The sequence below is a fragment of the Balaenoptera musculus genome, chromosome 2, assembly GCF_009873245.2.
Source record: "Balaenoptera musculus isolate JJ_BM4_2016_0621 chromosome 2, mBalMus1.pri.v3, whole genome shotgun sequence".
Taxonomy (NCBI): Eukaryota; Metazoa; Chordata; class Mammalia; order Artiodactyla; family Balaenopteridae; genus Balaenoptera; species Balaenoptera musculus.
In genome coordinates this window covers 135,670,893-135,691,943 of record NC_045786.1, presented here as the reverse complement: position 1 = coordinate 135,691,943, position 21,051 = coordinate 135,670,893, and the positions used below count along the sequence as shown (strand labels likewise).

At 35.4% G+C, this 21,051-nt stretch overlaps 1 protein-coding gene across 6 annotated transcripts in view; it reads right to left on the bottom strand.

Annotated features, from left to right (window-relative positions):
• The window catches only part of SLC38A6 (solute carrier family 38 member 6), a 63,863-nt gene that overhangs the window by 33,892 nt on the left and 8,920 nt on the right, over nucleotides 1–21,051 (bottom strand). For all 6 annotated transcript variants that reach the window (XR_005018683.1, XR_005018684.1, XM_036842500.1 and 3 more), the window contains 2 exons: nucleotides 10,669–10,721; nucleotides 7,426–7,465 (listed from right to left, as the gene is read on the bottom strand). Coding sequence is in view for 4 of the 6 variants with exons in the window: in XM_036842500.1 (XP_036698395.1) it covers nucleotides 7,426–7,465; nucleotides 10,669–10,721 (93 nt within the window). In the remaining 2 variants the exon portion in view is untranslated. The remainder of the gene's footprint in view (nucleotides 1–7,425; nucleotides 7,466–10,668; nucleotides 10,722–21,051) is intronic.

Below are 21,051 nucleotides of genomic sequence, written 5' to 3'. Positions count from 1 at the left end.
ATATTAACTAAATTAGGTACTTCTTTTCTCCTTCATTTTAAACATAACAAATAGAACTCATTAATAGAAACTGCCCTGGAGGAAATAAAAAATCTGTTCCAACTTAATCAAAAACACAGGAAGTTGAAAGAATTCTTTAAAAACCATGTGGAGAGAGCAACTGTTCTATTAAGAAAGACTAAAATAGGGTAAAATTTGATTAGGCAATAGCAATAGTAAGGTATTTAATATTGGTTGATCTAATCCTAAAGAGAAACACATGAGTTGGGAGCATGGAGGCTGAGGGGAGAGATGTCAAAAACACAAAAGGGAAAAGTGCTCTGGAGGAGAAGAATTATAAGAACAGTGAACATCTGGGGGCTTAGTATGCCTATTCTAAGTGATTTGTAAGTTATTTTCTCATTTAAAGTTAAGTTTAAATTTATTTCCTCACCACGAACCTGTGAGGTAGACACTTATTTCACAGGTGAGGAAATGGAGGCACAAAGAGTTAACTTGCCCAAGCTAGTGATGGTGGAAGCAGCCCATCTGGCTTGAGAAATCTGCACTGTTAACTGTTACATTATGAGAAAGTGCAGAGAAGCAAAGTGGAGAAGAAATCCACCACAGGAAAAAAAAATAAGAAAATTCTATCAAAAGGACCACTCCCCAGCATTATTCTTTTTTTTTCCATCACCATTTAAACAACAAATTGCTTCTGAATGCTGAGTTTAGCAGTTGGGTTCAAAGAAAATAAAGAATTTCTACAACACAGAACATTAGTTAGAAGCGTTAAAAACACTTATAATGTTCACTTCACTTTGAGATGTATTTTCATTTCAGTTTGTAGCTGGTTTGGTAAAGTGTTTAGTCAAGATTCCTCAGATAGGCTACGGAGTTTCATGATAGGACTACTGCATTTACCACTATGATTCTATTGCATCTACAGCTATTACTGTAGTTCAGAAGAGAAAGTGTCCTGTTCTCACATATTTGAGATATTAACACTACACTGAAATTGAAAAAAATTAATACAAAAACCAATTCTTCTTCCCACAAACCCTGTACTCTCATAGGTTACTTTTCCCAGGACTCCTTAAAAAAAAAAAAAAAAAGACAAAGCTTCAATTGGAGTGTGGACCTAAGAAACCATTAGTTTACAAAAATAATTTATCCTTTTTGTTAACACTTAAAACACGTATGAAGATAAGATTATGTAGATCTATTTTTAAAACAGAATTAGGCTTTCAGCACTTGGAAGAAGTTCAGCAACTTCTTGAAGGATTAGTCAGCCAGTTCTAAACAGATGTACTATGGGAGGAAATAATAAGTTTGCCTTTCCTTCTAAGAGAGATTCAGTTTTACTTCAAACATGTTTTTAGTCATGGACAGCAACTGGTTTATTCTATTTAATGTGTCTTATTAACCTGGTGTTCCTACTAAATGTCCAAATGCCACTGAAAGTATATCTCCATTCAAAATAATACACAACACAATCTCTCTCGTTTTTAAAAAGGACTTTTTAAAAAACTCTGAAAACAAGGTCATTTCCCTAATTTGTGCACAAATGGAAATCAAAAATATATGGAGGAACTTTTCCCCCCATAACCCTAGGAAACTATATATATCTTTGTTTTACTATTTATCAAGATCTTAAACTTGAATAAAAACTGACCAGAATATTTACTATTCTGAGAACCCTATAATTAAACTTCAATTAACAATTGTTACTAAGAAATACATTATTTTCAAAACCTTTTTAAAGTGACATGTAACCCGCAAATTTTGTCAAAGGAAGGACTTGTAAGAAAGACTCCCCTTCCAAATTTCCTTTATTTCTCCTATTCTAAGACAGTGCTTTCTAGAATTTCTGGACAATACTATTCAGGCCTCAAAAAAGCCGCAGTTTGACTAAAGATGAGCTGACCAGCAGATGGCGTTGTAACAGCACTCCCAATCCCTGTATCCCAGGAGATGGTACAAACCAGTAATTCTAAAAGACTTCAGTTATCTTACCAAAAAAAAAAAATATATATACACACACACACACACACATATATATATTTCAGTAAGAAAGTAAAGCCAAAGGGTTTCTAACTTAATATTAAATCACGATTTTGAAAAATACTGAGAATTTGAAATTTTTATAGTTCTCAACTGAGAATGATCTTATTTATACCTTTCTGCTTATGAGATTTAGAAACTGTGCTACTTGACCACATAAAAGGGCTGCTGAGTTTCTCTTAAAACTTAGATACCCAAACTGAGGAGTTAATCAAGTCTGCTGGAGTAGGTCTGTGGGATCTCTGCCAGGCTGGAAAATCTGGGTCATTCTAGCAATTTCAGGAGGTTTCAGTAAGTCTACTAATGTTTAGGGTTCCCCTTTCACAATATGGAACAGTGACTCAATCTTTATTCTCCTTTAAAGAACTAAGGAAAGAAGATGCTATCCATAGTGGTCCTTCATATTTTAAAAGAGCAAAATAAGAATTTAACGTACTCCTAAGGAGACACTCACCTTGCGTTTTGAGTTGAGCAAGATATGAAACCAGAAATGACATCAATTAACTTCACTTTTATCACGTACTCATCAGAGTTAACAGGACTTTCAACTTGACTGAAGATGATTTGAGGTTTACTGCTTGATTTCTAGGGATATTTTAGCCAACTGTGTGGTCTATCTCAGGAGTTCAAACACTTGTGAAACTACTTACCTTGGTTTTTAGGAAAAGAATCTCATAATGCAACACAATTAGAGGAACTACGTGGAAACTACCTGTACTTATTTGCTATTACAGTTCTTAATCCTTTAACTTGTAGTCCACTAAATTCAAACTCTCAGCCAGAGTTCTCTTCCCTCTAACAGCGTTAAATATTAAAACTCCCAGATGCTTCTTTTCTGACTTTATGTCCAAGAAACAATGACTCTCAGCAAATGCCCCTCCAGTGCCTGAGGCATCGGGCAGCTGGGGGCTCTCTAGCTCTGGCTCTGGCCTATTTTGGGCCCCTAATTTATCAGTGTTGGGAGGCAATCAGGAATTGCTTCTAAGTAGTATTTTACTACGTGGCTCTCCATTTTCTAAAGGTAATGGTTTCCATAACCCTAGAAAAAGAGTGCTAAATTTAGTGAGTCACATTTTTTTCTATTATAAAGTTTAGAGATTTTTCGAAGACAGTAGATTTTTCCAATCTATTTGTTAGACCACACTAGTGCCCTGTGACTAATACTTAGTGTGTGATTGTACTGGGGAAAAAAGGTTTTCTGTGAAGTTCTGACAGTCGATTTTTCCCTAAAGAAACCATATGCTCACTTATGCATTTTGTGTGGTCTTCTCTTGCCAGTTCATCTTCCTTTTTTAAAGGAGTACCAAACCAGGTCACTGGCTTTTCCTTCTCTCCCTCCTTCTCTTATTCCTTACTTTCTTCCTATAATAAATAAGATTTATTAAACACCTACTAAGTGCTAGGTACTTAAGAACATAAATGAATGAGCAAAATTACTTAGATATATGGAATACAAAGATGTAGGGAATAAACTGAGTCTTACTAAAAGATCCATGTAACAAATATTGATCAAGGACAATTCATGATCATCTTGCTTCTAAAGGCCCCTGTTTCATTTTTCTCATAGATTCATCAGGGGCATAGAATCCCAAGAAAACTGAGAAATGTTTAAATGTTACAAAGAATAAAAGAGTTAGGAAGCATTAATCTACGACATGATTATCCAACCTGAAAGCAGAAGATTTTAAAATACTTTATCTATTTTACATATATAAGATCTAACTCTCCTCAATATTTTCAACCTTTTAATTTTTATATAATTCTAAACTATAAACCACTCTATGGGCTTTCAAGTTTCTTTCTATCATTTATACAGTATATATAAAATTGTCTCCTTGAAGCAAAATCTTAGGCTTCTAAATAGAATTTTTTTAAATTGTCTCATTCATTCAACAAATATTATTTATTGAGTTCCTCTACCAGAAACTAGGTCACGTTCTGAAAACACATAGTTCCTGTCCCCAAGGAGTTTTAAAAATCCTCAACATTTAATCTTTTCATAGCTTTTCAAGCATTTACTATATCAGAGCAGAAAGAACAAAGCCTTTAGAAGTAGACCAAGTGAGATTTGAGTCCTGGCTGTATTAAGGGGTAAAGGTAAGCGAGTCATTTATCCCTTCTGAGCACTGATTTCGACCTCTGTAAAACGAGGATAGTATCATCTACCCTGAAGAGCTGTTGTAAGTATAATTAAAGTGTCTAGGAGGAGGCTTGACCTAAAGACAATCTATTATATTATTTTTCATTTCTAAACAACCACTGAAAAACTCCAACCATTTATACTAATAGTGAATATACTATCTTTCAAAAATGCTATCTGAACTATATTATATATGCAGATAGGCATGTAAGAAGTGCAAACATTTAATCTGATGCTATACACTTCATATCATCTTATAAATATCCAATGTATTTCCAATTAACAAAGAGAAAAGTCAAAATCCATTTTGAAAGAATAACATTAAATAAGTCATATGCACAACATATTAAAGATCCTCCCAAATAAGTATGCTGTTTCTTCTCAAGCATACATGGCTTAGCGCTGTTAAGGGCTTCCACAGACCTAGCTTAGATTAATCAAGAAATTACCTTGTAAGCCTGGAATTCCTAGATTTTAACCTCAGAGGCTCAGCGGCTGCCCTAAAGGGTAGTTCTAAGAACTGAGACTCTCCTTTCTGAAAAAGAATAGCATCCATGAAAGCTTTTAGAGCAATAGTTTCTGACTTGTTAAAGATACCTAAGAAAAGACCAAATCATCTTTTGAACCAAGCATAACCCTCCCACAAAACTTTCCTGTAATAAAAATATTTTAATGCTCTGAAGGAATTAACATGCCTATCAAAGTGCTAAATTAGAACGTGACTTTTGTGGTAAGAAGGGACCTTAAGCTTCGTGCTTTTCCCATCCTACCCCCAGCAATTTAACAAAGAGGAAACTGAAGCTGAGAGGAATTTTCCCAACACACATGGCTACCCAATGGCAGAGACTGGAGCAGACAGAATTCAACATATCTGACTTCCAACCCAGTGTTCTGCTCAGAAGAGCAAGTTTCCAAGTCTACTATAATAAAGGAATGATTATATGCACATCTTGCTAAGACAAAAGAAAAAAAAGCTCCGAAAATACGTTTCAGTTATTATTTAGTGGGCTCTCAATAAATAAACTTTTAACCAATGTGAAGAAAATCATGAGGACATTATTCTAAAAATGGAATAAGCATTACCAGCTTTTCTGAATTTGAGGGACATTAAAAATTTCTGTGATTGCTTCTAAGTCACTTTTTAAGAAAAGTTTCTGAAACAAAGCAAGCAAGCAAATCAACAAACAGAGTTGGAATAACTGATGATTTATCTGCCACCGAATGCAGGAATTCTTTCTAGAACATTCTGACAACTGACCAACCAGCTCTGTTTGAATGTTTTCAGGGATACAGAGCTTTTTCAAAGGAGTGTAGGCCATCTCCATTATCACATAGCTTAACATTCCAAATGAAACCAGACCGGCTTCACTGTAGATTTCTACCCATTAGAACCAGTTCTGCCCTCCAGAACCATACTAAATTAGTCTAGTATCTTTCTATATTTCATGTTCAGCTTTTCAAATATTTAAAGCTAGTGATCAGTCTAGAAGTCCCCTTTTCTTCTTGATAAATATAGCTGGAATATTAAAAAGTACTTGGAAATAGCACATATAAATCATATTCAGCTCCATTAAGCTTTAAAAAAAGGTTTATCCAGTTCCAAGTATTGTGCTAGGTTCTGGGACTACAAAGAGAAATGAGACATAATCCTTGCCTTAGAGGAGCTGACAATATAGTGGGGAAGTAAAAGCATATACAGAGATAACTTCAACCTAATAACAGCAAGTGCTAAAATAGAGTCATGTACAATAACAGTTGCACACCAGATTAGGGAACAAGGAAGAGATCAGGGTGAAGGATACAGAGAATACAACAGCAGGCATTTTGCCAGTCACAAATTTAGATCCAAAGTCCTGGGTTGAAAACTCTACATAAAATAAACAATAGTTAACCCTAATCCAAACAAAATGTGCTTGATGGTTCTTACTAATCATATAGAGAGGAAAATAAGGGATTGAAAATATCAAAACATACTTTCACATTAGCGACATTACAAGTGCACATTTAAGCAATACGTATTTGCTAAAATAAAGTATTCCAAAGTAGATCTTAAAATCAATGATATTATATAGATTCATTAGGTAAGAGACTGGTTACTAACTGCTAATGTGAAGAGTGAAGTGTGTGTTACAAGGAAATTATTTGGTACGACATCCAAGAAAGCATTCTTCTCCTTCAATAATATTTTTTTTTGCCCTGAAAATTCAAAGAATTAAAACATGAATGTTCAGGATTTCCAAAACAATGGCAAATACAATTTATTGTTGGAATGTTAATTTTTTCCTTGACCAAGAAACTCATTAAAGATGGAATTTTGTTGAACAATACTTAAAGTGAAATAGCTCAGATCTCGAGTATCAGTTAAACTTTATTAAAGCTGTCATCTTTAAATTATTTTGAACTGTCACAGATAAGAAATAAGATTAAAATTTCCTCTGACCATACCTTCTTGAATAAGATCCAAAGTGCCTATCAACCTTCTCTGTGTATTTAACCTTAAAGTAAAAGTATTTATTTAGCACTCCAGTCAACGGTAAAAGAAAATTAAGATATTGTTCAGCATTTGTAACTTCTTTACAACATATACAAACATGATTCCCATAGTATTTTGGATTTAAATGTTTAATACATTTAGTCAATAACTATCAATAATTAAAAGTAATTTTTGTTTCTACATAGTTCTTGATATCAGGATCATTTTTTAATGGGAACAAGATGCAAGATAAATGTGAGAATACTTTTCATTTGTCTCAAGTTTGTTTATTTTTTAAACCACGTGGTCATTTTCAATTTCTTGGTTACAAAAGGAGATTGCCTTTCCACACCTGACACCGCCACGGAACACCACTTCCTCTAAAGCAGTATACGCCACTGGGGATGATCAGGACAAAAGTAGAGGGGAAATACTTCAGAATCACCTGGAGAGTTTTTCCAAGCTGTACCTCACCACTATTACAACTACAGAAAGCCCATGCTTTAGAGGTGTGTTGCAGACCTAATAACAAGATTGAAATCAAGAGTTTAGCTGCAACTGAATTTAGAAACTATTGTCCTACAAGAGCTGCTAAAAAGGATTTAAAAAAAAAAAAAAAAGAGTAATGAGGACAACACACAGGGCTTCTGAGACACCTTTGTCTACAGAGGTTCAGGTTCCCAGCTAGACCTGTAGTAAGGCAAGAAACCAAAGGAGGAAATCATTTCCATCACGCTTACACATAAGCAGTGCACTTTCAATTGCTTACCTCCAATATTCTGAATTATTATGGTGCCTGCTACCACCACCTAAAAAAGAACAAATGTATTCAGAAGATGAAAGGGGAAACAATACAAAAGGATCAGTATTTTATTAAAATCCAATAACTATGACTTAAAAACAGATGCAGACATTGAGTGAAGAGAAGCTGAAAAGAATACAATTTGCCAGCCATTTGTAATATATAAAACTAACAATCATCACATAAAAAGCCTTTCTTCAATAGTTCCATGGTTACTATAAAGAACACTGTTGTAAGTTTTCTTGGCAGTCATTTTTAAACAGTTAAAAGTGTTAAAAAGCTAGTAATCAATGGTTATCAAAGTACCAAAAAACTGAAATTGAATCTATCTGCTCTCATTCTCCCTTTTTTACTGGTTTTCTCACTTTGCTTTGTTAGGTAGACTGAGACAGTTTGAGGTGTGTTGTGTCAATGCCGTACTGCATAGAAGGGAATAATATAGTCTGCAGAGTGTATCAGCTTGGCATACACCAAGCCTTGAACATCCCAGTCGTAGGGATTAATAAAGTCTAGAGCAGAAAACTCTAGAGCCCACATATTCTCACATCTGAAAATTGAAGCAAAATGTTTCAAACTCAATAATATGAAGTGGACTGAGTGCAAGACAACAGGAGGTGGTAAAGAGTGTAATATACTGGAGAAGTCCTCCCGTTTCAAAATGGGGCAGCTGCTGCACAGCTCTGGCCAGTTGCTGACATGTGAGAATGTGAATCCAGTGTACCTCAATCTTCTGCTTTTTCAAGAAAAGTCAGAAATTGAATTCTTTTAAAATGTCATAACTCTTTGTTGGCAATCAGCTAAAAATAAAAAAGATTTGAGCCAAACAAAATATGCCTGAGGACTATGCTCAGCCTGCAGGCTTGCTAACTTGTGATCTTTGATGACATTCCTGGGAAACTCAAGATAGCACTTTATCCATTCCTGGTCATCAGATGTACTCAGGAGAAATGATTAAACATTCTGCTTCCACTTGGGCCTTTCAGTCACTTACATCTTGGTGGATCTGTACCTCCAATGTATGTTTCGAGCTGACTAGCTATCTAAGATCATTACTACATGGACTGGGAAGAGATGACCCTTCCTCTCCTAGGAATTCCATCAGTGACACAGCATTTGCCTATCCTGGGAATAAACTAAGTTACTGAGACCTAGAAGCCTTGGGGTCTGGAAAGCAGGGCTAATGATAGAAACACTTGGCAAGGTGTCTTTGAATGTGGTAACTGCCACTCTAACATTTTCCAGAAAAATCTTTACATATCAACCCATTTAAAAATTAGTTCCAAAGTGTCACTCACAGTTATTTGTGAAAAGACTTTTTTGAAATCTTTGTATACTATCTTTCATATGCAATTGATACCTACTGTCAATCACACATGAAATTTGGATTTTTCTAAGAATACACTGCAAAAAGCAATAATATCAGCTTATTGATGACTATCTTCCCATTTTTTGTCTGAATTTAAGCATTTTCGATCTAGAAAGTCAGTGTCTCTTTCTATCAATCTATTGATCTATCGATCTATCGATATTTACAGTGCATAGCACAATGCATGGCACATGGTATTTGCTCAATAAATATTTGTTTGACAAGTACATAAATCCATTTACAAACAATTAAAAATCTTCCTTAAAAAGTTCAAAGTATTTCAAAAATATTTAATTTTCAGAACAATGTTACCCTATCATATGTCATATCCATATTCATATAATATCTGGAAAGAAGGAAATAGGAAAGTTTCAACCCAACTGTGGAAGTTGAGAGAAAATATTAAACAAACAAACAAACAACTCCTCATTTAGAGTATTCTCTGTCTGTGTATCTGCCTACTAAGAACTGTGTGCATACACTAAAATGATAATGCAACTATTGTAGAGTTTTAGGAAAAGGGGACTCTCAATAATCCATGTTGTTCTTGTAGAGTCTGCTGCTATCCAAGGAATGCAGGAAACACCAATGTGAAATAACAGTGATAATGCTTAGTCATGTTTACAGATTATATTAAATTAATTGGAGAGTTTTCTTATATAAATAACATTTTCTTCTTCTTCCTTGATTAAACTGGATACAGTTAATTGATCATGATTATACCAAACATCCTGATCTTCAAGAAAGAGAAACTGTTTAGATGATTAACAAAAACCTTTACCCTCAAAAGTAACATAGTCTCCATTTAGTTCAAGTTTCAGGCTATTAAGATAAGCTCCAAACCATGAGGTTACATAGTATGATTTAAATCTTCTCTTTTGTGCTTTAAAACCAAAGCTAATTTGAATGTAAATACACATTCCCCCCCCACCATTACATAGCTATATCTTTTTCCTCCCAGACTCACTTCTTAGAAGTTAGTTCAGCCATCTACAAATACAGCATCGTTTTATATTAAAAACAAAACAAACAAAAAATACAAACAACAGATTTACAAATGAAAAGAAAAAGTCCTGTTTGGAGCCAACACATAAATGGGTTTTAGAAGTATGATGGCTCTTCAGAAATAAAAAATTATTAAAGCACTAACAATAATATTTAACTACTGATTACCTGTGGAAGAAGACAGTATTTCCTCTACCCATTAAATTAGTTTAGTATGCCTATCACAGATGAATGCCCAATAAATACTGTTGTTATTTCTCTTATTCTAAGGAGGAAAAGTAGTAGATTTTGAGTCTGGAGTCCTATGTAATACTGGCCTAAGTAATTGTAGACAAATAGGCCCCTTCCCTTCTCTGGGCCTTAATTTCCTAACCTATAAATGAGGGGACATCTAGATCATCTTTTAGCACTGTTCAGTTCTTAAATGATATGATCTAATTATCAGGTTTTTTAAACATGCTATAAGTTTAATTTTATGCTTCTGTCTTGTCCTGTCTTCACGAGAATTTACTCAGATAATATAATCAAAATTAATAAGAAAAACTTAAAGCAGGCCATCGTTACTGATTTAAAATTATACAAGTCATTGTTCTCCTTCCTTAGGGTAAAAAACACTAAAAAAATTTAAGTGTTGAATTAAATTTATCAATGCATTTTTAGGAAGGGCATAGAGATTTCTTCTCTTTCTCTTCCTGCTCCCATCATTCTCTTTCTTCACTTTAGTTTCCTTTTATTCCCTTAATTTCTTTCTCTTTTATATACTTGTCTTTTCTAACTGGAAATGGTAGGAAAAATTCCTTTCAGGATTTTGGACACAGCAAGGAGAAAAAAAAAATTACCTTTCCAGGTAATTCAAATGCAAAGAGTCCAAGATCTTCATAAGATGTCACAGCTGTTAAGAGAAATTATAACTGTTATTTTTACACAAAACTATTTGTGTGCCAAGTCTTACACAGAAGAAAGCTATTCCACTACTACCTGATAGCTATTGGATTGTCACACTAAATTTAAAGCAGAAGTAATGACTTTGGGGGAAACCTGAAAACTTATGATCCATAAAGACAGCGTCCTCTTAGAGTAAGTAGAGCTTAGCAATTACCAAGGTTGTCTAACAACTACCCAGGCTGCATAAATTCAAATAGAATAATTACTCAAGAACAACCCACTTCTCACTAAACAGTACTTGCAGACCGCACTGTCCAAATGTAAGTTTTCATTGGCAACAGCTTCTGAAAACTGCCTGTGTAAATAAAACTTGATAAAGTACAAAAGTTGTATCATACTTTCAGAGACATTCACTTTTCCAGGCTACCTAGGATATGATAATGTGTTCATGATAGAAACAATACCCTCATCCTGCAATAAGGGTATATATTTTCTTTTTCATCATAAAGAGTATGAAATTACATTTTCATTCCACATGTTCGAGAAGTGTGATCACAGAAAAGATGAAAATTAAATGGCTCATAAAAGAACCAAATGTGTCCTTAGATGATAAAGCTTCATGTCATAACTAGTGATGTCACAGGTAAAAATAAGAGAAGTAAAAATATTTACATACTCCTAAATTTGAAAAGCCCTTAACCTCACAGTGCTTACCCTGAAAACAAAAAAGCAGGTTAGCAGATACTAAGGCTTGCTAATAGCAACACACATTTCCTATTGAGTCAAAGATATGGCTCATCATTTCTTAAAGAAAGTTTTTAATATATACTCTCAAGATATACATAGGTTTCTTTACCACTACATTAACAAAAAACTCCCCTATACTTTCATAAACAAAGTCTACCACGTATGAAAAAATAAGCATTTTGAAAACCACATATGGTCTCTACATGTTATAACTATTACAAAGTCAGAAAGAAAACAGTGAAATGCTAAAAAAATATGTTTAACTTAAGAACAAAAATTGTTAACATTTTAAACTTTTTTAAACTTTATTATCAGAGTAGATAGAAGAATTTCAAAACTTTTTGGATGACACAGCTATTTTTTATTTTACTTTTTTATTTTATTATTTTATTTTTTTGGCCGCATCGTGTGGCACGTGGGATCTTAGCTCTGGGACCAGGGATCGAACCTGTGCCCCTTGCAGTGGGAGCGTGGAGTCTTAACCACTGGACCACCAGGGGAGTCCCAACATGGCTATTTTTTAAAATGTATTTACATACTGCTCAACAGTGGGCAAGGACAATTTAATTTTGAATTTGGAACATATAATTTGATTATAAGTAGGAACCTTTATGCTTTAACAATGAAAGACTTCAATAATAATCTTAGAGAGATAGACTGTAGATATATTTTAGAACATAAAATTAAAAAGCAGAGTTAAAAAATTAAGAACTGGATTTTTTTCCTCCTATGTGAAATGCTGAAATTCTTTTTTTCAAATACACATGTTCTAAAGTGAATGTCAACACAAAAATTAATAATTATTTCAACCAATAAATCTTTACTAGTTTGTCTTCATATTGCTAAATATAATTAAGAGATGATGTTATATAGGGGCACAATTTCTTATATTTAACATTCCAAAGCCTTGGTATATATATTAAACCAGAAAATTCTCTAAATGTTAGCTGCTATCTAATTTGACATTAAGAAGGTAATTTTGTTACATATTATGTGTATGTGAACCAAGTCTCCAGAAGGTCTCTGATCTGTCACTATGAGGCACGAGATTAAAGGAACATCATTGTTCATTTTCAGCATCCCTCTTTCATATTACAGTTGAAAGTGTTTGTTCTTTAAAAAAACTTTCCTTCCAAGGACTTAAAGCAAGGAGGCTTTTCAGTGTTACATATGGAAATATACCACATAATTTGCTTTTAAAATGATCTATTTGGGGGACTTCCCTGGTGGTCCAGCGGGTAAGACTCCACACTCCCAATGCAGGGGGCCTGGTTTCGATCCCTGGTCAGGGAACTAGATCCCACATGCATGCTGCAACTAAGATCCCACATGCTGCAACTAAAAGATCCCACATGCTGCAACGAAGATCCCGCGTGCTGCAACTAAAACCCAGCACAGCCTAAATAAATAAATAAATTTTTAAAAATTAAAAAAAAAATTAAATGATCTATTTTGCATTAGATTCTTAGTCAGGGAGCAAGTTATCAAGATAATACTCTTTAAAAAGTTTGACTAGGATTTGTTTTATTTTTAAATAGCAGAAAACAAGTATAGATTGTATATTAATAAACATAAAAAGCAAATAACTTTCCGATAAGCAAAAATAATATTGAAATATTCCAAAAAGAATTGGTATTTCAATTATCTAAATTTAAATAAATTAAACATTTATTCTTAATTTTTAAATTAGAATATAACATTTATTACTCCAGAAAATATAATCAAACTAACAGCTTAATGAAGATAGTTGTAACTTCTGACCATAGTGGCATACATTTTAGCAATCTCACATTTGTTCTCTATTATTTTCTAGTTTTATAAAAATATCTTTAAGTACACCAAAGTCCCAAATTCAGAGTGAACAAAGTTTAGACTTTTATTTTTTTTTTTTTTTTTTTTTAAATGTTTTGTTTGTTTGTTTTCAATTTATTTATTTATTTATTTATTTTTGGCTGTGTTGGGTCTTCGTTTCTGTGCGAGGGCTTTCTCTAGTTGCGGCAAGCGGGGGCCACTCTTCATCACGGTGCGCGGGCCTCTCACTATCGCGGCCTCTCTTGTTGCAGGCTCCAAACGCACAGGCTCAGTAGTTGTGGCTCACGGGCCTCGTTGCTCCGCGGCATGTGGGATCTTCCCAGACCAGGACTCGAACCCGTGTCCCCTGCATTGGCAGGCAGATTCTCAACCACTGCGCCACCAGGGAAGCCCAAAGTTTAGACTTTTAAATGGAGACTTACTACTATGTTCAAATCCTAACTCTACCTTTCAAGTCAGCAGTTCTGGCTAGTCATTCAGTTCTGTCACTGTCATCTTACTTCTTTTATGTTGCAAAAATTAGGAATACTTTTCCATGTCTGAGACATCATTAGTATGAATAATGGCTTCTGGCTTAACTTCGAGGCTTTGCTAAGATAAAATATGTACACAGTCAGTCAAATGCTTTATCTCCACATATTCACTTTTTAATGGTTTTCTGGATCATCTTGACACACAAACCAAAACAACACTAGTGAAATACTTTGAAAATTCTGTTCTACCATTTGGACAATTAAGATGCTCGTAACAGTGTAAATTGGAACTGACTTTGGAATGTAATTTGACCAATGAACCTTGAAAATATTTATAATATTTGACCCCTGGGAGCTTGCATCTTAGGAAATAAGACTAACATCAGAGAAATCATTATATGCAAAGATACTCATTATGCATTATTCACATTGAAAAAAAAAGACTACCTAAATGCTCAATAATGGTAAAGTGGTTAAGTAAATTATGGTAGGTATATCTGGTAGAAATAATATGTAGCCATGAAAAACTATGTTTATAATAACATGAAAAATGTCAATATTAAGTGAAAAACATAGGATTTGATTGAATATGATCTATAAAGCAAAACACTCTTTCATATGATCAATGTTTTAATATCTTATTTATAATGTAAAAGATGTTTTGAGAAATATCAAAATGAGATGTGGTGATGACCAGTCACATTAATGGCAAATTCTTACAGAAGAGGAATAACATTAATTATGAAAATTATGAATTTAATTCGGCCTTTTACAGGAATTCATACAAGCAGTACTTGGCACAATCCTTAAATAAATAACTGAAAGCAGTCACTAGCAATCTATTTTAGGAAATTATTTTTTGATATTGAAGAAATCAATGCTATGGTTTTGAGGGGATGGAAAGGCTGTAAATCTTAATCAAGTAAATTGGGGGAAAATTTCTTCTTTAACGTACCATCAAGGCACACTTTAGTGCTATTTTGGCTAGACCAAGAGTTTGGCCTCCACAGGAATCGTTTGGAAAGCTGCTTCCCATGAAGTAGTGGAATATTTCCAGCTAGTTACTCCAGTGTTCCGTCTGCTTTGCATTTTTTCCTCAATGAAATAGGACAATTAATAAACTCTGGTTACAGTACAAAGCCCAAGTTTCAGCAGCAGCAATATTATCTTTGGAACTGGACTGAGGGACATGAGTTATTCAAATACAGTTCAACTCTCAGAAAGCAGGCCATTTGGAATGCACCCTTATTTTGAAATTCTTTTCTTTCTCATGTTTTCCTTCATTTTCCTCTTGTCTTTTTTCTCTGTAAGAGTGTCATGCAAGCCATTCATTTATTGAACGTCTACTATGCAATTGTATCACCACTTCTGGTCTTTCTTAATATGTATGTAAATGTCAGTTTACCAACTAAATGTGGCATGATTTTAGAGCACCTGATGTAGTAAAATAAAACAGAATGCTAGAGTAGAAGGAACATTCTCCTTCCAATTTCACAGAGGTGAGATACTGCAGGCAGAGAAAAAGTTCTAGGATCCCAACATACTGCTTGGTTCTGCAGTGAACAAGATTTACAGTCATTCATATCCTATAAATGCTATTCACTGGTTTTCAACTTTAGACTCAACTTACACATAAAAAATGAATGACTTGCATATGATTACAAAACAAAGTAAATATTGTCAACCTTGACAATATAAGGGTACAGCAGAAGGACTATGGGAAATAGAAAGAGAACAGGGGAAAGCAAGGATAGGAGCACTAATATATACAACATAGCAGAGTCAAGACACACCATCTAAAGTCCATGAAACAAAAATAAAACTTTAAATATATTGTTTATACTGAGCCTGCGCTCTAGAGCCCAGGAGCCACAACTACTGAGGCCCGTGCGCCTAGAGCCCATGCTCCACAAGGAGAGAAGCCGCCGCAATGAGAAGCCCGCGCACCGCAACGAAGAGTAGCTCCCATTCGCCACAACTAGAGAAAGCCCGCGCGCAGCAACGAGACCCAACACAGCCAAAAATAAATAAATAAATAGATGAAATTAAATAAATAAATAAATAAATGTATTGTTTACAGTTACAAACAATCAGTGAAAGAATTATTGAATACAAACTAATGAAAATTAGAAGGGGAAGGATTAGTGCACCTGAGCTAAATCTTCACCTTCCATAATGAGGTGTCAACAGATAAAATTTAAATCACTAAATAACAGTAGAAGAATATTATTTAGACTTAGGAAGGTAACTCCCCAAAAGAATTCAAAACGAAAACTCTAAATGTTGCTAACCCAGTGAAATGGAACTAGATGTGGGGGAGAAGGAGCGGGGAAGTGCTTCAAGTCCTCCTGCGCAAGTGCACACACACATATGCATGCACATGCACGTGTGTGTGACTGTTAGTACCTTGATAAAATTAAAAGAGGAGGTTAATTTAAAAATATGTGTAACCCTGCAGAGACTCACACCCATCCTTCCCTGCAGCCCAATAACAAAAAGTTCAGTTCTGCTACAGGAAACATTCCGCCCTCAAGGCAAACGATACGAAGGGATAATCACTACAAGAGCAGGGTATGCACACAATCTAGCCTAGGGTTTCTCATCCTGCCACTACTGACATTTTTGGCCTGGATAACTGTTTGCAGTGGGAGGCTGTCCCGTGCACTGTAGGACGTTTAGCAGCATCCCTGGCCTCTACTCACTAGATACTAGTAGCACCTCACCCTGCCCTGCAATTCTCAGCTGTGACAACCAGAAATGTCTTTAGACGCTGCCAAATGCCCCTGGGGGAGAAGAATCAAGGCAAGATGAGAACTACTTACTAGCAGAAAGGATGAGACAAGAACACCATTCAATGAAGATGGAATCACATAAACAGCCCACTTAATTGTGAGAATATTGAACTATGCTCACTAATCACAAGAAAAAGATACGAAATTATAAATAGTTTGGACAGCTGACTATCACTCCAAACAATAAACAAATTGAGATGGGAAATACGAATAGGAAATAGGAATCTACTGTCTTTCAATCAGTTTCAATCTCGTTCGCTCTCACAGTGACAGCATCTCACAGTGCTGAAGGGGATTCCTTGTGACCTTAGCAATCCATATCCTTCACACAGCACCCAGACCAAAGCTGGGGAAAAATAAAAGGCTCTCAACTTTATTGAGAAATGGTGTATTGGTGTCCAACATATCATGTAAATGTTGTACACTCTATTTTACAGACCATACAAGAAATTTTCAAAGGTACTTTTGACTATATGTAATTTTTGCCTTGTGTGTTAATTTTGGAACTTTTAAAATAGTCCCTCTGTAGCTCTAAGCCATTCATCACCCACATATCCAGCTTTTATAAAATATCCTCTGTATGTCACGCACAGTTTGGTAGATGCTGAGAAAACAATGGTAAATGCTTTCAATATACACTAAATTTTCCAGGAATACAATTACCATGTAAATGGATGTTTGGTTTTGTTTGGAAATTTGCCAAAAACTGTTCGCCATTTAGGAAAATCACATCACCAACAGCATTTATTTTGTTTTTGTTTCTCCTTTACTTGGCTACATGGCATTATATTATGTATAAATACTGTATTAGTTTCCTATGGCTGCTGTAACAAAGTATCACAAATTTGGTGACTTAAAACAACAGAACTTCAGGGACCTCCCTGGTGGCGCAGTGGTTAAGAATCTGCCTGCTAATGCATGGGACAGGGGTTCGAGCCCTGGTCCAAGAAGGTCCCACATGCCGTGGAGCAACTAAGCCCGTGCGCCACAACTACTGAGCCTGCGCTCTAGAGCCCACGAGCCACAGCTACTGAGCTCTCATGCTACAACTACTGAAGCCCACATGCCTAGAGCCCATGCTCTGCAACAAGAGAAGCCACCTCAATGAGAAGCCCGCACACCGCAACGAAGAGTAGCCCCCACTTGCTGCAACTAGAGAAACCCCTTGCACAGCAACGAAGACCCGATGCAGCCAAAAATAAATAAATAAATAAATTTATTTAAAAAAAAAACAAACAGAAATTTATTTTCTCACAGTTCTGGAGGTCAGAAGGCCAAAATCAGTCTCACTGGGTCAGTATCAAGGTATTAGCAAGGCCACAATCTCTCTAGAGGCGCTAGAGAAAATCTGTTCCTTGCCTCTTCCAGCTTCCGGTGACAGCTGGCATGACTTGATTTGTGGCCAAATCACTCCTATCTCTGCCTTTGTGGTCATATTACCTTCTCCTCTTCTGTCTGTGCTCTCCCTCTGTGATACATGTGACTGCACTGAGTCCACCAGAATAATCTCCCTTGCAAAGTCCTTTTTTGCCATAAATGATAACATTCACAGGGATTAGAATTTGGATATGTTTTAGGGGGGCCGTTGTTTAGCCCACTACAGGTAGGTTATAATAGCTATAGGAATTTCATTTTAGATAGTAAAATGAGCATTTAGAATTTTTTTTTTTTAATAAGAGGAGGGTGCTGTGATGGATAGTATTTCAAATCACTGCTCTGAAGGGTTTCAGTAAAAAAAAAAAAAAATTGGGGAGAACCAGGAGCCATTTTACTCCTTATTTATTTCCTCATCATTGCTAACAATTAAAATCCTCATAAAAGAATTGTCACCTTACTTTAGGAAGAGGAAGATAGGCGACTATGTTCTCTTTCTCAGTGGGCTCTAGGAAGGACCAAAATTCTCTTTGGAAGCAACAATTGGTGAATCCCAGTATCCACCTTGACCCTTTTTAAACCACTTCAGTGGCTTCTCACTGCCTCAGCAAAAACTCCAAGTTCCCTAGGATCTGACACTTGTCTATCTCCTCAGTTTCACTTTCTTCTTTGTACCTCATGCATAAATAATAGTAAACTATTTTTGGTACCTGAGTAAAATGTTCAGTATGTACCTTTGTATATGCTGGAATATTCTCTCTTGCCTTGTCTGCTAGTCAAATTGCTTTTTAGCTCATTCCTCCAGGAATATTTACTGAACCTCACACTCCCCACCTCCACCCAGACAAGGCAAAACATTCCCTCCTCTGAGCTATCACTAATACCTTGCACATATTTAAATTACCACACTACATTATGAATTATTTGCTTATGTGTTTGTCTCCCCTTCTACATTATGAGCTTTTTTAAGGGAAGGAAGTGAGTCTTATTTACCTCTGTAATCCTAATAGATAATGAGTATAGAATGAATGAATGAACCTCTATCCTGGGCTTCAGTTCTAAGACCTGTCCATCTAGTTTTACTTCAAAGTCCACATATCCAAAACTGAACTCATTTGTATTTTGAACTAACATCTGCTGTGTTCTTATGTCCATTAATGACACAATCATTAATCCAGTGGCCTACGCCAGAAATCTGGGAGATATCCTCAGACATCCTCTTCTCCGCATTCAGTCTAACTTCCCCACGTTCCTTAACCTGTTTTTTTTTCTTTTATTCTCCTGTTAATACCTTGTCTCAATCTCCCACTATTGGATTCTTAGATTTTTGTAACAGCCAGGCTTGACTACTAACCTACCCAGGTACTGTGAGTGCAAATTAGAGCTAGACAGACAAATGAGAAAGGCACTCCCTTCAAGAAGAAGAGAAAGAAAAGAGTTTCCATCCTGAACACACGCATGAACACATCCTGAAGGCAAGCATGGCCTGGAGAGCTGACTGTGTCTTTGTGAAAAGAACTACTCTAATCTGGAGGTGGCTCTTAGATCTGCTACTTGGTTGTTGTCCTGGGAATTCCCTCTACTTCTCCCCTGTGCTAGATTCCCTATTTTTTTGGTACTCTTTAACTTTGGTAAATGGCATCCTGAATTGCTCATTAAGTAAGAGTGCACGGGAGATAATTTCTTGAGTCCTTACATGTATGAAAATGTCATTATTCTTCCTGCACACTTAAATGATAGTTTGGGTGGGTATAGAATTTTATACTGAAATCATTTCCCCCCAAAATTCTGAAGGTATTGCTTTATAGTCTTATTTGTAGTACTTCCTGGGAAGTCTTTTGCCATTATAGTTTTTGATTCTTTGTATAAGAATTTTGGTTTGTTTGTTTCTCCTCTCTGAAGCTTTTAGTATAGTTTCTTTATAACTGTATTTCTGATTTTTCACAATTATGCACTTTTTTAAAAATTAATTTTTATTGGAGTATAGTTGCTTTACAATGTTGTGTTAGTTTCTACTGTACAGCAAAATGAATCAGCTATACATATACATATATCCCCTCTTTTTTGGATTTCCTTCCTATTTAGGTCACCACAGTGCATTAAGTAGAGTTCCCTGTGCTATACAGTATGTTCTCATTAGTTGTCTACTTTATACATAGTATCAATAGTGTATCTGTGTCAATCCCAATCTTCCAATTCCTCCCCCCTGCCTTGGTATCCATACATTTGTTATCTACGTCTGTGCTTCTATTTCTGCTTTGCAAATAAGATCATCTATACCATTTTTCAAGGATGCACTTGATACGACTTCTTTTACAATCATTATATTGCTTACCAGGAAAAATGCTTTCAATCTGGAAACTAACTTCTTTCAATTACAAAAACTTTGCTTGTATTATTTTGTTGACAATTTTCTACCATCTAATTTTTTCTGTTCTCTTTTTGTGGAATTCCTATTATTTGCATGTTGAACCTCCTGGACTGATCCTCTCATTTTCTTATATTTTCTCTCCCATTTTCAAGCTCCTTGTCTTTCACCCCTCAGGAAATGTCCTTAACTCTTTCAGCCCAGCTACTAAATTAATTTTAAATTTCCTTTTTTACATCTAGGACTCTTGTATTCTCTGACTATTGCCTTGTAATAATTTCTTGTTCTTGGTTCAACAATGCAATATCTTCTTTTAGTTCTCTGAAGCTATTAAATATAGTATTTTTTTAATGTTTTCATCTGGTCTCTGCATTATCTGTTTCCTCTTTTCCTCTGAGTTTGTTTCTTTCCTTTTTTTTTTTTTACCAGACTTCATTTTTAGAGCAGTTGTAGGTTCACAGCAAAATTGAGCAGAAAGTACAGACAGTTCCCACATTCCCTCTAACCCCACACATGCATAGCCTCGCCCCCATCAACATCCCCCACCAGAGTGGTACGTCTGTCACATCAATGAATCTACGCTGACGCATTGTTATCACCGTAAGTCCATGTTTAGAGTTCACCCTTGGTGTTGTACACTCTATGGGTTTTGACCAGTATAGTATCATACAGAATAGTTTCACTGCCCTAAAAATCATCTGTGCTCCACCTCTTCATTCCTCCTTCCTCTCTAAACCCTGGCAACTACTGATTTCTGTCTCCATAGTTTTG